General features: G+C 38.0%; 1 protein-coding gene across 1 annotated transcript in view; it reads left to right on the top strand.

The window, feature by feature from the left end:
* Positions 1 to 18260, top strand: part of ARHGEF12 (Rho guanine nucleotide exchange factor (GEF) 12) — a 244406-nt gene that overhangs the window by 208033 nt on the left and 18113 nt on the right. The window contains exons 30-39 of the mRNA XM_006895634.1: positions 4704 to 4781; positions 5980 to 6055; positions 6546 to 6713; positions 8619 to 8706; positions 9101 to 9187; positions 9507 to 9586; positions 9875 to 10108; positions 13452 to 13922; positions 14840 to 15156; positions 16773 to 16842. Coding sequence (XP_006895696.1) covers positions 4704 to 4781; positions 5980 to 6055; positions 6546 to 6713; positions 8619 to 8706; positions 9101 to 9187; positions 9507 to 9586; positions 9875 to 10108; positions 13452 to 13922; positions 14840 to 15156; positions 16773 to 16842 — 1669 coding nt within the window. The remainder of the gene's footprint in view (positions 1 to 4703; positions 4782 to 5979; positions 6056 to 6545; positions 6714 to 8618; positions 8707 to 9100; positions 9188 to 9506; positions 9587 to 9874; positions 10109 to 13451; positions 13923 to 14839; positions 15157 to 16772; positions 16843 to 18260) is intronic.

The raw sequence follows: 18260 nt of genomic DNA, 5'->3' as shown, positions 1-18260 counted from the left end.
AAGAAAAAGAATGTGGCATCAGGATCAGAGGAAGACTCTTCCACAGCCTGCATTGTGCAGATGGCACAATCTTACTTGTAGGAAGTATAGAAGACTTGAAACATTCGCTGCAGAAGATTAAAGACTTCACCCTTCAATGTGGATTACATCTTAACATCCAGAAAACAGAAATCCTCACCACTGGACCAATAGGCAACATCAAAATATATAAAGAAAAGTTTGAAGTTGTCAAGGATTTAGTTTTACTTGGATCCACAGTCAGCACCCCTGATAACAGCAGTCAAGAAGTCAAAAGATGTGTTACATTAGGAAAATCTGCTGTCAAAGATCTCTAACATATTAAAGAGCAAGGACAGCAGTTCAGAGACTAAGGTGCTCCTCATCCAAGTCATGATATTTTCATTTACTTCCTGCACAGCTGGAAGTTGGAGAATAAGGGTGACAGAAGAAAAATTGTGGTGTTGGAGAGGAGTACTGAATATTCTGTGACTGGCAAAAGAACAAACAAGTTTGTCTTAGAGGAAGTGTAACCAGGATCCTCTTTAGAGGCAAGGATGTTGAGATGTTTAGGGATTAGATTAATTGTACTAATATCTGCAACTTATTTTGAAATGCATAAAAATAATATATATTGATAAATAAAAGGATGAAAAGATAATTGATAAAACAAATATTGTAAAGAGTTATTTATAGAACATGTGATTGATACATCATTCTTCACCACACATGTTCAAGGGTACTCTGGTGACTTAGTGGTAAGGAGTTGTGCTGCCAACCCACAGGAACATGATTCAAATCCGCCAAGGGCTCCACAGGAGAAAGATGGGTGTTCTCCTCCTGTGCAGTTTATTGTCTTTGAAAACCTGGGTAAGCCACGAATTGGTTCTGACTTTAAGGTACACAATAACAATACACATATTCAGAGAGAACTGTAGTGGTGGGGTGCACAGGGAGTTGCCCTACTACCCAAAGACCAGGCCTTTCTGGTTATTGTAATCCACCAGTGTCTCCGTGGGAGGATGGGAAATAACCTCATGTGCAATTTACAGTCTCAGAAATTCAATGAAAGATTAGCCATGAGTTGTTGTTTCCAACCTAATGACAAACACACACACACACACACACACACACACACACACAGAAAGCGCAAAACTATTCATATTTCTGTTTGTAAATTTCTATGATGTTGAGAAGAAAATGCTCTTCGATCCAGCAAGTCTAATAGGAATTTATCATGCAGCATCTCTATACACTTGTGTAAAGGTGTATGGTTAGGACCATTCTGTTCTAGCATTAGTTGTTATAATGTTGTTGTTTTTGTTATATTCCATTGAGTCACCTAGGAACTCATAGCCATGCTGTGTACAACAGCTCTGAAGGCTGCCCTATCCTGACTGTTCCAGTCTCACTGACTCTTGACACTCCTAACTCCATTGCCATAGTCACTGTATTAATCCACCTTATCCAGGTCTTCCTCTCTTGTGGTGGTTTTCCACCCTTCCAAGTATGATGTACTTCTCCAAGGATCATTCCCTTCGGGCCAAATGCCCAAAGTATCTAAGACAGAGCTTCAAAATCCTAGCCTCCAAGGAGAAACTTAGTTTCACCCTCTCCAAGACAGACTTATTTGTTTTCTTGGCAGTCCATGGTATGTTTAAGACTCTTCTGCAGCACTGCAACTCAAAGGCATCAATTCTTCTATCGTCCTTGGTCATTATCCAGCTCTCTGATGCATAGCAAGTAATTGTGAAGACCATGGACTAGATCAGGTGCACCTTATCTCCAGACTGACATTGTTGCTTCTCAGTACTCTGTAGAGGTCCCTGACTGTTGTTATAATAGAAGTAACCGAAATATCCTTCAGTAAACTAGGTCAGTAGAGTCCATCGAGAATTGATTACCGTGCAGTCATTAAAAATGATGCAGCTCTATGTAGTCTACTAATATAAAATAATCTCTAGATATATTAATATGTGATAAACACATAGGAATACACATATGAATGTATTATGCTGCATTTTTAATTTTTTAAAAATGATATGCACATACATCCAAACACACATGTGAAAAGGCAAGCAAACTTCCTATATATTCCAAAATACTCAGTCTTACGGTCTTTGAGTCTGAACCAACTCACAGCTGACCGTCCAGTATGTTTTTGGTGGCAGTAAATTGCACTGGAGGAGATTGTCTTCCGCAAGCTGCTGGTATATTCAGACTCCCAGAGAGGTGTCACCTTTAGGCTGCAGGGCAACTCCCTATGGACAGCACAGCTATAGTTCTTTAACGCTCACTAGGACAAAGTCCTACACAAATCTTGGTATTCGCAGATACCCTGTGAGTGGTGTTAAGGCTCCTTAAGAAATGAGTATTAGCATTTACTTCTTTACAGGAAGTGGGAGGAAATTGTCCAACAATGAAAGAATATTTTTTAAAAGGGAAGTGAACAGGGTTGGTGGGGTGGGTGGGGAATGGAAATGGAAGGAGGAAAATGTGCAGCAATGAATGAATGCATGAAAATCCAACTTTTCTGTAAGCTTTAGTTAAAATCACAATTAAGAACTCTTTAAAAACAAAAATGGAGTAAAGAGGAGAGTCTGAGGATAGACTTATTGTATGCTTTATTTTACCTTTTAAATTAATTTCTAGAACAAATTCATGATCTATAGATTAAAAACATTGGTATGTCTATAGTAAGGAGAAGATAAAATAGATGAATGGGACCTTGTAAGAATCAAATCCCTATGCACATCCAAAAACTTCTCCAACAGGGTAAAAAGGGAAGCCACAGACTGGGGAAAAGTATTTGGTAATGACATGTCAGATAAGGGACTTCTATCTGGAATTTATAAAATACTTGAGCACCACAACAAGATAAAGGTAAATAATCCAGTAGAAAAATGGGCACAGGATATGAACAGACACTTCACCAAAGAAGACATTCAGATAGCCAACAAGCACATGAAGAAATGTTCAAGAGTTCCAGTTTCTCCACAACCTCACCAGCATTTGTTGCTTGCTGTTCTGTTAAATTTTGCTATTCTGACTGGGGTGAGATGATATTTCATAGTTGTTTTGATTTGCATTTCTCTTAGAGCTAGGGATTTTGAACATTTCTTCATGTGTTTGTTGGCCATCTGACTTCTTCGGTGAAGTGTCTGTTCATATCCTATGCCCACTTTTCAGTTGGATTATTTACCTTTATCTTGTTGTGGTGCTCAAGTATTTTATAGATTCTAGATATAAGTCCCTTATCTGACATGTCATTACCAAATACTTTTTCCCAGTCTGTGGCTTCCCTTTTTACCCTGTTGGAGAAGTTTTTGGATGTGCATAGGGACTTGATTCTTACAAGGTCCCATTCATCTATTTTATCTTCTCCTGGTTGTAGAGAAACTGGAACTCTTAATCACTTTTGGTGGGAGTGGAAAATGGTGCAACCACTGTGGAAGGAGATATGGCACTTTCTCAAAAAGTTGCAAATAGAGATACCATTTGACCCAGCAATTCCACTACTGAGAATATATCCCAAAGAGACCGTGACTGACATCCAAGCAGATATATGCACACCCATGTTTATCGTGGCTTTGTTCACAATAGCAAGGAGTTGGAAACAACCCAGGTGCCCATCAACAAATGAATAGATAGAAAAGCTGTGGTATATTCACACAATGGAATACTACGCTGCATTGAAAAACAAGGAACTCATGCAATATTATTCAAAATGGGTGAGCCTAGAGGACATTATGCTGAGTGAAATATTTCAGTGGCAAAAGGACAAATACTGCATGGTACCACTGCTGTAAAATGGGACTGATATCAGTGTTGGGGTAAGACAGAAAAACTGGATAAATTTGTATACTGCATTGAAACAGATGAAGGAAAGAATAATTTAAAAGTGATGTATGATAGGGTATTATGGTTATCACAAGAGTCCACAGTTAAGGTTGCATAGTGGAGTGTACTTGGGGAGGTGGGAAGAGTGCGGGGGGATTGTATATCAAAGAAAGAATTTTTCTTTTACTTTTCAAAGAGAGGAGCGAACTGGGTTGGGGGGAGGGCTGGGCAGGGAGAAAAGTGCAACAATGAATGAATGGAAATCCAAAATCTCTGTAAATGTTCATTAAAATTATTAAAATAAAATTAAAAAACAGCACCACCAAAAACGTTGGTATAAGCTAATTAGCAGTCCGGAAGTTCTAGTGGAGAAGTCCCTAGCGAGTTTGACTGCCACCTGAAGGCCATGTGACCTCGGTGGTTCAGATCCACAAGCGAATGCAAGGATACAAGATGGACAGTTTCTCCTCTCTTGATTTCTAGCCTTGCCTTGAAAACTCAGTGGAGGGCTGCTGTGAGTCAGAACATCATGAGGGCAGGAGATGTGAGTCAGTCGAGCTAGAGGACAGTGTGTTTGAATAAAAGATTAAGAAAAAATAGCCAGAGCGGTAGAGGAAAAGCAAAGACTATGTTAACCACGAAGCCAATGGCACAGAGTAGTGCTGTTGTCCGCTTCTTTTCATGATTTTGTTTTTGAGCATGTACACTGCAAAACATGGACGCATTCAACAGTTCAGAGAATATTTACGAAAGAATGATTTGCCACTCCTATCTCATGTTGCAGTGATTAAAAGTGTCTGTTTAGGAATAGGGAGGCTATTGATGATCAGAGTAATAACCTTGGCTGCATCCTGTCTAATTTTCAGCGCTTAGAAGATTATCAACGCCGTCTTGATACCTCCAATCTGAAGCTGTCAGAGTACCCAAATGTTGAAGAACTCAGGGTGAGAGAGAGTGTGATCGTAGTTTGTTTGGTTGGAGGTGTTTTTTTTTTCTTCCCCCTGACCCAAAAGACCTGATAGATAATGAAAACATCTTTTGACTCTTGAAGGAGTTATAAGTGATCTGTTTGTTTGTTTGGTTTTTGTTTATTTTAATTTTATACTGGTTTACTTATAAAGTTCATAGAGTTTTCATATACATTGTTTTTCACACTAGATCTTTCCCCTTTCCTTTCCTTACCGATTATCTTCATTGTGATTTTATTCTTCCTTTGAAATCTGTTATTGTGTAAGGGTTACTTTATTCTTTCACTAGAGGACTATTTTGTGTGAAACTGAGTTTATGTGGTGGGAATTGGCAGGAAACTAAGGAACACTAGTTATTATTAATTTAATGTCTTCTATAGTTTGAATAAGAATAACTATCTAATGTAGGAACTTGCCAGATTTGATTTTGATTTGAGTAAAGCAGGATAACTTCTTTTCCTGTGAAACTCTTCAAAAACATTAAAACACAAATAATTATAGGAATGATAGTATAGTATATTCTACTTTCAATGTATATATACACAGACTCTTCTGTTAAGTGAATTTTAAAACTCTTAAGCCTGTTCTGCACTGTATTTCTCTAGGTAATTGTTCTGGCAATTTTATTTGGTAACTGTTTAAATATACTTTCATGTCATAATGTAACAGTTTCTAAGGAGGAAGTACTAGTGTTCCTACATCTTAACTTGCAAAGAATGAGATTTTTCTAGAGCTACTAATGCTAAGAGGTGATGTCTCACTAACAAGTTACTAATATTTTGAGTAAGCTTGAGAATTACTTGGAGTTTTCATGACGAATGCTTACAACTTCTTGGGAATCAGAAGTGTCTGACAAACACGTGCATCACCCACTAATTCACAGAAAAATCAAGGAATGAGTTGAAAATCCGAGTATTTGTAACTTAATTTTATAAGACTTTATCATATAGAGTGAGATTTATAAGGCAGTATTCCTGAATATTTTTCTGCAATTCACTTTTCCTTCTTTGAACATTTGATGCAAATTTTTTAACTTAGTCTTTATTCTGTTCTCAAAAAACTGACAATAATAATAAATGTAGAGAATTTCTTGTAAAGAGAGTTGGAATCATAGAGAATAAAATCTCTCTGAATGCTTGGAAATAATCTGTGTGCTATTTTCTTATTTTTGCAGAATTTGGATTTAACAAAAAGGAAGATGATTCATGAAGGGCCATTGGTTTGGAAGGTGAATAGAGATAAAACTATTGGTAAGTTTAATGTTATCAATGTTGGGAAGTAGAGAAGAGAAAGAATAGGAAAGTTGTGTCAAAAATAAGAAGAAATAATCATTCACAGCTTCCAGTTGCAGAAGTTAAGAAAATGTTGTTTGTGCACTTGCAAATCTGCTTATGTCTAAGTGTGTTAAATATTCAGCAGAACTCTTCATGATTCATTACTATTTTCATCACTCTTGTATTCTAATGAGATTATCCAAGCTTTCTTTAGACCAGTACATCTCAGGCTGTCTGTAGTGAAGAACCTTCTTTCCTCTCATTTCAGATCTGACACAGACTTAACACTCCTGTCAACTACAGTAAAATTGAATTATTAATAAAAGAGATAAAGGCAATATCCAAGTTAGCTTTTTACATTAAAAAAAATATTGTCAAATCATTACAAAGGTTTTTTTTTAAAAAACCAAACCAAACCAAACCTTGATTTTTATACTTATCACCAGTTTCTTGCTTTTATTTCTAGATCTGTACACATTGCTGCTGGAAGACATTCTTGTGCTGTTACAAAAGCAAGATGACAGGCTGGTGCTGAGATGTCACAGCAAGATTCTGGCGTCTACGGCTGACAGCAAGCACACGTTCAGCCCTGTCATTAAGTTGAGTACGGTGTTGGTTCGACAGGTGGCAACAGGCAAGTATGTCCTGTGAATGATGCTAATCTCCAGATTCTTGGTGAAGTTGCATAAGGTGGTGTTGTTTAAGTAGCACAACTGGTTACTGAATGAATTTTGCTCATTTTGTTTTAACAAGCAAATGTAATTAATTTTAATTATGCTTAGAAAGTGAGTTTTAAAATAAGAATTTTTAACAGAAAGTTATTTAGGATGCTTTGATTCGCTTAATGGACTTTCTGCCTTCAAAAGATTTATTTTTTTTAAATAAAATTTTTATTTTATACTGGTTTTCATACTGGATCTTTCCCATTTCCTTAACCACCCCTCCAACCTGTTAAATTGTGTGGCCCTATGATTAACCACCCCCACAACTAATCCTCACCCCTCTGCTTCCCCCTTTGCCCCCCTTAGATCCTCATACATGTTTTACTAGTTATCTATCTCTACAATAATGGTCTTATACAGTATTTGTCCTTATGGGACTGAATTGGTTCACTTAGCATAATGCTCTTCAGTCCCTCCTAAGTGAGTAATTTTCAAAATCATTGCTCCTACATGCTGTGTAATATTCCATCATGTGAATGTACTATAATTTCTTTTTTTTTTTTTAACTGGACAAGAATTTATTTACACAGAGTATTAACAGACAACTAAATACATCATGCTTCATAAAAACAAATACAATTAAATTAATTAATTAAATACAATTAAATAAATACAAATATATATATTTGGATTCATAATGGAAATTTAGTATCCAAAAGCTATACAGTGTGAAACATTACGGGGAAATCCAAATACAAGTGATGACAGTCCTTTGAATCCACATTTCACCGAGCATCAAAACCCACCAATCTTTTAGTCCTTTTCTTGTACATTATTCTATATCCACATTTCAGCATATGATTGGATCCCTGGATTTTATTTCATTTTTTGTGTGATACTCTCCACAGATGTATATCATTGGCTGCTGTTTTGGGGGTTGCACATCCTTCTGGGTGTCCATTGTTAGTCCTATGAAGGAAGATTTCTTGCCTCTCTCCATAATTTCTTAATCCATTCAGTTGTGGTTGCACATTTGGGCTGGTTCCATGTTCTTGTGATGGTGAATAACACTACTATGAACATTGGTCTATAAATCTCTTTTTAAAAAATGTATGCTGTTTCCTTTATGCAGATTACTTTGTTTTTATTCAAATGTTTGATAGATACCAGTAAAGACAGTAAAGCAAGGCTAATCAGATTGTCATAACTAGTGCCTGGACTTTCTCTGAAAGTAATTTTCTAGTAATTTTCTAAGTCTTTCCTGTACTATTTTCCTAAGCACTTATTTTGACATATTTATTTGGTGGTATTTTAAAAATAGACTTTTATGTGTGTAACATTGATCTCAGTGTAAAAGCTCTCATTAGAGTGTTGGGGTTTTGGTAAAAACAAAGACTAGAAAAGTAAATATTGTTTGAGCTTTTTAAAATCATTTAAGTTGACAAGTTATATTTTAACTGTACTAACGTTGAAATGCCCTAGGAAATTTTGTACTTCTGTGATGGCAGCATAAAATGATAATGTCTTTTATCTAATACTCATTTAATGTAATTAACAAGCTGCCAGAAGAGCAGTTTGAAGTAAATGGAAGAGTCATAGCATTCAGTGCATTAATGTAGATACATTGGTATCTCTTTCTAATAAATTTTTGTGGGATCATTGTTAACTTTTGTAAACTTGTCTTACTGAAGTAGCATTTGTTTACAATATACTTTACAGTAAGCTACACAGTTAAAAGTGTTTATAGATTATTACAAGGTGAACACATGTAATCTAAATCTAGATGGAGATGCAAAATATTACCAAGACCCTAGAAATCTCCCAAAAGGTCAGAGCATTATAATAAATCTTGTCTTTCTTTTTTTCTCCCCCCCCAGATAACAAAGCTTTATTTGTCATTTCCATGTCTGACAATGGAGCCCAGATTTATGAACTAGTGGCTCAGACAGTTTCTGAAAAGACTGTGTAAGTATTAGATTTAGTTGCTTTACTCTAATTTTTATTATCTTGCATATAATATTCTACAAACTTAACTTTAATAGGGCTTTGAAAATAAAAAACTGTAGGGAAACCAAGCAAGACTTCTGTTTGTTTAGAAGTATTCTTTTAAGAACATATTCCTCTTTAAGTTGATATCTTTTATATGTTCTCTTTTAATAAAAATATGTTTTCTAAAGAAAAAATTGACAGAAAAAAGTGTCATATGAAATGTTTTAATAGGTAATATATCTAAAATGACATTAGACAGTTTGTCGTAGATAGTTTGGTTTTGTTTTTCTTTTTGCTTTTAAGTCTATTTAAATGATGTTTCTGCTTCCTTTCTCTTTTGTATTTTGGGTTCTTTCCACGTTTCTGTCAGCTGGCAGGACTTAATCTGTCGGATGGCTGCGTCAGTGAAGGAGCAATCCACAAAGCCAATTCCATTACCACAGTCACCACCTTGCGAGTGAGTGTCTCTTTGCATTTTGTTGTTAGGTGCCTTCAGGTAGAAACTGACTCCTGGCTGAGTCTCTGTCGAGTTTTCAGAGGCAGTAAATCATTCAGGAGGAGATTGCCCACCTTTCTCTCTCTCAGAACAGTTGGTGCATTAGAACAGCTTGACTTTGGATTGGCAGTGGAACGCCCTACCCTCTAGGCCCCCAGAACCCATTTAGTAGAGTTTATTTTGTATTTTTGGTAGGAAAAGGAATAGAGAATTCTTCGTTTTGCTGCAGTGATCTCCATGTACCTCGTAAAGCTAAAGTGTTGGGTTTTTTCTCCTACAGAGGAGACAATGAAGAAGAAGAACCATCAAAATTAAAAGTTGAACATCATAGCATTTCAGTCACTGGCCTACAGAGTTCAGGTAAACTCTTGCATTAATTTTACTTAAAAGAACGCAGCCTACTTTTAAAAATGCAAAGAAACCTTAAACTATCTCAGTTTCTACAGACTCTGGCATCAGATAATCCACTGACCTCACTTTCCCATGAGCCCTTCTGTCTGCCCTGAGAGCTGTATGTTCTACTTAACAGACTACCTCTGCAGCTTTTACTGCACTATTTTTTTGGCAGATATTTCCTAAATGCTTCATGTTAAAAGTTAAAAATTTTGTTAAGATAATATACTATGTGTGTTTTCTTTCCTTGAACAGATAGAGATTTGGGACTAGAGCCTTCCTTAATATCGTCAAAGCGTCCGTCTCATTCACTGGGTTCCTCGGGGAAATCAGAGGTTGATGACCTCTTTGTGGCTGAGAGACAGTTTTCAAAGGAGCAGCATGAAGATGGGACTCTAAAGGAAGTTGGAGTACATTATCAAGTAACAATCCCAGATCTGCATTTTCCTGTCTCAGAAGACCGGTGGGCATTGGATGCACTAAGGAATTGTATGTCTTATTCACAACTTATTTCTGATACTTATAAAGTACTGAATTGTATAGCGTGTTTTTCAGGCATTTAAGAAGAATCCAAAGAATTGTAAACAAGTATAAATTTTAGATTTTTTTCCCCCTCTTTTAAGAAATTTTGTTTAGTTGAGAAGGAGATAAGAACACCAGCCCCTACCCTGCTTCATTTTCCTTTTTTTAGAATAAACAGACAGTCCAAATATGTCAAGATTGTGTTAGGGTGACCATCGAAGGACAAGGCATCAGAAAATAAGGGAGATACAACCATTACTTCAAAGATTGAGTTCAATTCAGATAAGTAGGTCTGAAGAAGAAAACTGTTGTTAGATGCTAACAACACCTATGGTCAGCAGATCTCAGCGTAGCCCTAACCTGCACTGTCCTCACCATGAACATCTTTGCCATGTTCAAGCCCATTGTTGCAGTCCCTGGGTCAGTCCATCTTGTTGAGGCCCTTCCTCTCTTTCACTGACCTTCTACCTTTCCCAGAATGTTGTCTTTTTCCAAAGACTGGGCCCGTCCTGACAACGCCCAGGGTATGTGAGAGGAGATTTTACATTTCTTGCCTCTAAGGAGCACCCTGGTTGCATTTCCTCAAGACAGACAAGAATAATGTTGTAACCAAAACCACATAGGCAAAAAACTGAACTTTTTCACAGAGCAGTGAGTCAACAAGTTGGCCTGAGATGAGATGTGCAAGTTAAGAGAATCATTGTGATAGGCTAGAAAGATGTCCTGTATAGAACCATGCTTTGAGAACCTTGAGTATGGGCTTCAATCTTTTGTACTTCACGGATGCCATATCATTGTTTCAGGAACTTTCAAAGTACACATATTCTAAATTTTTTGAGAAGTTTCTAGTATTTTTCACTGAGCTGCCCGTTCTTAATTGCCACCCTCAATAGCTTCATTGAGAACCACTAATAGAGTATGTTGCTGGTACGAAGGGAACTGTATCACATTTTTAGGTGTTCACCATTCCTCTAGCTGTAGGGAATCAGTCAACATTTTCAAGGTTAAAGAAAAAGGAAGCATATGTGATAGCTACATAAAGATTAAAGTGGAAAGATATTTGAAGTGGCACAGTTACTAAGTTTGAGGCCAGAAGATTTTGAGCTAGAGTTGTATTAGAAGGCCCAGTTTTAGAATAGGTTCAGATTAAGATAATGAGGCATTTAAAAGGAAGTGACTAACGAGATTAGAGTGTTAGGATTGGAACTACATAAAGAGGTGAGGCAGAGAATTTAGGAAGAGATAGGTTTGAGTATCATACCAAATTTTGACTTCATAGAATCTCTGAGGAAGCAAATGTTGAACAGAAAGGCAGAAGCCAGAGGCTCAACCACCATAGAAACTATATACTGAAAGAATGCAGGAGATAGAAATCAGGGCTTTGAATCGTTTCTTCCCACTTCAGTCATGGCTGATGAAATGAAATTGGGACAGGCCTGAATTTAAAAAAGAGAGGTTGAACTAGTACAGTAATTGGAATAGGAAAGAATTAAAGGGTGACATCCTTCTAGAGAGTTAATGTTTCTTTTAGAAATCAAGGACAGTATGCATAAAGATAAATCTTTTGCCCAGCAGAGTCAGAAGCAACGGTGTCCAACCCAAAACGGTGACTGTGCCGGTTTGAATGTGTGTCTCCTGACAAGCCTCACTGTGCTGCTGCTGAGTTTTAGATTCCAAAGCTTCCCCCCCTACTCCAGTTACTCTGCTTCACTCAAATTTTAAAAATTCATATCTTTTCCAATTTCACTTCATCATCATCACTGAAAGTGTTCCATCTAGTTCAAAACCCTGATAGAAATTAAATAGAGAATTGAGCAAGTCACTCAAAACTTAGTTTGTTCTAAATTCTCTTAACTTGACATTATCTTAGTTATGTCTGATGGTTGACCTAACATTGTCTGAGTAATTTTATCATCATGTGAGTGACTTCATTACATCACTTTGTCCATTCAGAAATAAATGAATTCTTACTTTCAGCAACATTATACTATTGGTAAGGTAATTTGTAGAACACGGTTAAGTTATTCTTTAGAATTATACGTGCCAAATCACTAGAATGAAATTTTATTACAGGGTGCTTTTATTTCCTTCATCACCATTTAGAGAGTTCTTTGGTTTATTAAAGTTGCATTGTTCTGTGTGTCTAAGAAAATTAGGGAAAAAATAGTGCCCATGTATAAAGTAGCTGCTTCTGGAAAAAAAGAAACAGGCCTTATTTAGCATTCTTTGCTACTGGCTTAACACAAACTTTGAGCATTTTTAAGATGTGTATTTGGGATATTATTCTAGTTAAATGGAAGGAAAACAGAGACATTGTTACTTAGGAGCCTAGTAGTATGTACTGGAAAGTTGTGCAGTGACTAAGAATGACAGAAGAAGAATTGATGCCTTAGAGTTTTGGTTTTGGAAAAGAGTACTGAATATCCCATTGATTGCCAAGAGAACAAACATGTCTGTCCTGGAGAGAATGAAAGCAGGTTGCTTCTTGGAGGCAAGTATGATGAAACTGTCTCACATATATTGGGCATGTTATTAGCCAGTCCTTGGAGGAGGACATCATGCTTGGTAAGGTGGAAAGTGTAAGCTTGTTCAGCACAAGAGAGGAAGGCCCACAACAAGACTGATACAGTGACTGAGGCTATGGGTGTAAGTGTGTCGAAGATGGCTATAGGATAGGGCAAGGTTCAGATCTTGCTGTTCATAAGTTCTCTGTATGTTGCTGTCAACTCAGTGGCATATAACAACAGTAGTAAGGAGTTGTACTGTTAACCTATAGCACATGGTTCAAATTCACCAGCTGCTCTGTGGAGGGAAAATGGGCTGTTTTACAGCCTCTGAAAACCCACTGGAGGGTTAGCTATTGGTCGGTTCATACTCAGTATCACATAATAATGATGGTGACAAAGACTTTGCTTAGGTCTTTTCTGTTCTAGTTTAATATTAAATCTTCTCTCGAAAAATATGCTTTATTTCATTTTTCAAAATAAAACAATGATTGTATAAAATGAATTATTAGACTATTTTTAAAAGGTACTTTTTGAGATCGGAGCTGATAAATTAATTAAATCAGTTCTGGTAGTCTAAGTTATAGTTGTTGTTTTTGTTGTTGTGTATATTTGAGTCAGAACTGACCAATAGCCGACCCTCTAGCAGATTTTCACAGACAGTAAAGTGCACAGGAGAAACTCTGTCCTTCTCTAGCGGAGCAGCTAGTGGATTCAAACTGCACATCTTAGGGATTGCAGTGCAGTTTCTTACCACTAGGCCATCAGTAGTGAATGTGTATTTTTCTCCTTCCTAAATTTTTCAGTGGGTTTATTGAAGCAGTTGCTGGTACAACAGCTAGGGTTGACTGAGAAGAACACTCAGGAAGACTGGCAACATTTACCAAGATCCAGGACAGCCTCTCCGGGGCTACAGCCTGAAAGTGGAATCCAGAACTTGGAAAGGATTAAGGCCTATAATCCTGGTGAAGGACAGATGCCCTTTAGAACTGGAACTGGTGATATTTCCACTTGCTGCAGTCCAAGGACTTCAACTGAATCTTCTGCTCCACGAGATTCAGTGGTACTGGCTTCCCAGGATAGCCAGGCAAGTAACGTTGGAGCTATGGACCACGTGATTAAGACCCCGGAGATGCCCACCCTAGAACCTGAAGGAGGTCTTGATGAGAGTGGAGAGCACTTTTTTGATGCCCGTGAAGCACATAGTGATGATAATCCATCAGAAGGCAATGGAGCCATTCACAAGGACGAGAAGGATGTTAATTCACGCATCTCAGGTATGTATTTCTTTTTCCATTTAAACTTTAATTTTGATTGTTATCTGATGTCTTCCACGTGATAATGAGTGTTGTTTTAATATTCTTGCATTACAGTATGTGTGTATGCGTGTGCATACTTGTAGTATTTATATTTTCATCCAACAAATAACTACTAACTCTTTTCTTTGTCAAGCCCAATTCTAGGTACTGGAAGATACAGCAGTGAATAAAAGAAATATCCCTATTCTGGTGAATCTTAAGTACTAGGAAGGAGAAAATGTAATGATAAGTTATTACACTTACAATGTCATACAGTAAGAAGTATTAGGAAGAAAAATTAGTCAGAGTAGGATAATAGAGAGCAGTGGAGACAGGGAGATGCTGTTTTAGACAGAGTGAGCAGGGAGAGAGTCTCTGATGAGGTGACATTTAAGCAGAGACCTGGGTGAAGTGAGGGAAGAAATCATGTGGACACCTGGGAGTGTCCCAGCAGAGAAAAGAGGGGACACAGAATACACGTGTAGCAAGAACAAGCTCCTTGTTAAGGAACAGCAGGGTTGTCACGTGCCTGGAGAAAGGGAGAAAACAGTCAGAGATGACATAAGAAGTGATCCACAAAGGAAGTGGTGGCAAAATCAAGTAAAGGTGCTTTGCAGTTTTCAGCTTTTAATTTTTAACCTACTAACTTACATGAAATTACTCAGCAGTTATGTTGAAATTTTGCTAAATTTATCTTTAAAAGATTTTGTTCCATTGTGCATAGAGTTTCTATGACTACATGGCACCTCACAAGTACGGACTTTGTAATTAAAAGGTCAATGGCTTTCCTCCGAGTTCAATAGCTTTTAAAGCTATCAATAAACTACCTTATCTTTGTTCTCTGATTTCATAGTAATAGTACTGATCTCACCACACTCTTCTGTCCCCATCAACAGGAAATTATTTCATCCTTGATGGCTATGAAGCTGTGCAGGAGAGTTCCACGGATGAGGAGGTTGTCTCCTCGCTTTCCCTGCAGCCCATGGCTGGTGTCCCCTCTATGGACTCCACTTACCTACAGCAGCATTCTCCCCAGAATGCTCATTCTGATGGGGCAGACTCGCCCTTCAGCCCAGAATCCCTGGTCCAACAGCGCTGGGGAGCGATGGAAGATTCCTGTTTTGAGATCCAGAGTCCCTCATCTTGTGCAGATTCACAAAGCCAGATCATGGAATACATTCATAAGATAGAGGCTGACCTCGAACACTTAAAGGTACCTCAAGTTCCAACATCCTTAGGACTTAATTATAAAAAACTCCACATTTGTCCAAGAATAGTTAAAATGCTGATGTCAGTAAACTTGTTCAGGGCTAGATTTATATGGTTTTTTTTATTATTACCCACGACTATTGTTAGCTGCCCCTGTCTCAGTCCCTGTCTGGTGGTGACCGGGGCACTCTGGGATCGGACCACTATGATCCATCGGGTTTTCAATGGCTGATTTTTTGAAGCATTGCTAGGCCTTTCTTTTTAGCTGGATAAAAGCTGAGATCAGCATTCTTTATCTGGTTATAAATCACAGGGACAGAAGTTGTTATAGCTTTATAAACTGTGTTTGAGTTTCCAAGTTTAAGAACATAAATACATTTAGGATTGTTGGCTGACCTCCATGGGAACAATAAGCGGAGATGGGTGGAGTTTGTGTAGTTCTAATCTAGGCCAGGAAATGCTGCAGCTTGTCATAACCTATTAATTACCTATGAATCAGTAAATACTAAATACTCTTGGTGGTTTCCCAGATGCTGTGACAAATAGAAATTGGCTTCAGTGACTCTCATAATCCAAAATCCAGGACACAAGTGGGATTTTTATAAATTGGTAATTAAAGTGGCACTGGATAAGCCAATATTTTCTAATCAACTTGTGTTATTATAATTTCAGAGGAAAGAACTTTATCTTAAAGTTTGCCATCAGTAGATGTGCCTAGAACCCCAATGTTTTTCACTCCCTTTAAATAAATTAGAACTTCACGTAGTTAGAAATGTTAGGGATAGGCTTAAAGTCTGATGGCGCCCTTGGGTTTCCTTTGAACTTATCTGATCAGTTACTTCTTATTTATAATTATAGTTCAGTAGCATCAACCTATGGCAAGATAGGATTAAATATCTAAACAGAAGTCATGGGCAGCTTATTTCTGATGTAGTTCATGACTATAGTCAATGGGACTATATTCAGGGCCACTTCTGGAGATGCAGGTAACCAACTTTTTATGGTTGTCCACTAATCTTCACATTTTAAAAACATACATAAGAAAATTTTCAGTTATTCATTGATGTGAGAAATGAGTAAAAATTGCTTTTTCCTCATTTAAAAAACAAAAAAAAAGTTCTAAAGGCTTATTGTTGAAATTTATACAGAGCGAGAGAGGGAAACCCCAGGTGAGATGGACTGATTCAGTGATTGGTGTACTGGGGAAGGGTGTGTCAGACAGTGAAGTTGGCTCAAGATAGAGCAGTGTTCAGAGCTGGTGTTGTGCATAGGGCCTCTTATGAGTTGTAAGCGACTCAATGGCACATAACAACACCACAACCTGTACTAGGAGTTCTGATGGTGTAGTCCATAGGGGTTACACTGCTGACCTATTGGCTGCATTTCTCTTGTGGTTCAGATCCACCAGCAGCTCCACAGGAGAAAGATGGGCAGACTCCTGTGTGATTTACAGCCTCTGAAAACCCACTGGAGGGTCAGCTTTGAGTGATTTGATGGCACATACCAATAACTATTTTTCTAAAAGCATCCCTTACTATTTTCAAAATGTGCTGGTTTTGAGGTTTCCCCCTCCTTTCTCCATCAAGTTTAAATGCAAAACATATGGGTTTTGTCTTACAGAAAGTGGAGGAAAGTTACACTATTCTTTGCCAAAGGCTGGCTGGCTCAGCCCTCACAGACAAGCACTCAGGTATGTTAAAAGTGCCTTCTAGACTCCAGAACCATCCTGCTTAAACAGTGAATAAAATTATTTATTATGCTTCTGAGATTCCATTTCTTTCTGTCTTTAAAAAAAGCCTGCTTGTGTTTCTAAACATCGTAGATCACATAGTGGCTGTGCCTGCTGACTCTGCTTTCTTTCCCTAAGAGGAACTGCAGCTGTCAATCCCCTGCCACCGCTCTTCTCTCTCTCTCTCTCTTTACCTTTCAAAAGCAGAGGGCAGAGTTAAAAAGCAAGCCCAGTAAATCCTAGATTCCATGCAAGATATGTGGATGTTCCAAGGGCGCCCTAGTGGTAGACTGAATCTCCTCAGGCAGGGCTCGAAGTGCTGTGTGTCCGTGCTCACATGGAATACAGTGCCCTCCTGGACTGCAAATTGAATCTTACTGAATTCAGTCATACTTACTGTTCTGATTTAAAAAGATATAACCACGTCCACTTACTTCCTACCTAGTCTTTACAGTGTTAATGTATTCTTTTCCTCTGAATTTGATCTCCATATATCTTTTCTTCTTCTTAGATAAAAGTTAGAGCCGCATGTCCTGGAGGGAACTGAAGGTTGTTGGATTTTGAGCATTGGCATTATATCACCACATCCTGGCTCCAATGTGGACACAGCGAGAGTGTGACAGAGTGCCTGCATGCAACCCCTCTGGGGGCAGCCGTGTCCCAGTGGGACTGGTTCTTCACGGTCCGGCAGCTGCACTCTCCTGTCAGTGAGGGAATATCCATTCTCTCACTCTCCTCTCCTCACTATTGGAAATTCATTTTGATTGAGAAAAAAAAAACCAAATGTATAGAGCTTTGGGTGTAGGATATAAAATTGTACTTAGACTTAAGAAAAAGAAAAAAAAAATCAGATGTATTTATTTGACTTCATTCCATATTTGAAAGCACATTTTAATTTTTATTTTGCCTTGTTTTGTTTTAATTGAGTAGTGAGAGTTTTAGTCCAGTGTATTTAGTACACCCAAGGATCAACTACTCCTAACTCAGAGAGTTCGGATGGAGTTTTAGGAGGTTGGGCAGAGAGGTGAAGATGGGCGGGTGAGATGAGGAGGGAAGAGGGCATTTTGCCTTCATTAAACTGTGTTCCCTGCTCCCTGCTGCCCAGTAGGCAGCTTCTCTGAGAGTCACCTCAAAGACAGAGTGTGCTGTGTGACTTCCCTGAGCAGAAGTCATGAGCTGTTTGCTGCCCAGGTCCCCTTCCCGTGAGGCAAGCACCTCCTCTCTGTAGCAGAGATCAACCCCCAATTAACAGGAATCCTCAGTGTACTAAATAGCCAAGGCACTTGAAAATGGGTTTTCTTCTATTGTCTTCTTTTCTATTGAGGGTTGGTTGGGATTTGGGAGGGAGAGGAAAGCAAATTTTATTTTCTTGACTATAA

This window comes from Elephantulus edwardii, unplaced genomic scaffold, assembly GCF_000299155.1.
Source record: "Elephantulus edwardii isolate Elephantulus edwardi_28Jun2011 unplaced genomic scaffold, EleEdw1.0 scaffold00171, whole genome shotgun sequence".
Lineage (NCBI taxonomy): Eukaryota > Metazoa > Chordata > Mammalia > Macroscelidea > Macroscelididae > Elephantulus > Elephantulus edwardii.
This window is presented reverse-complemented; position numbering and strand designations above follow the sequence as displayed.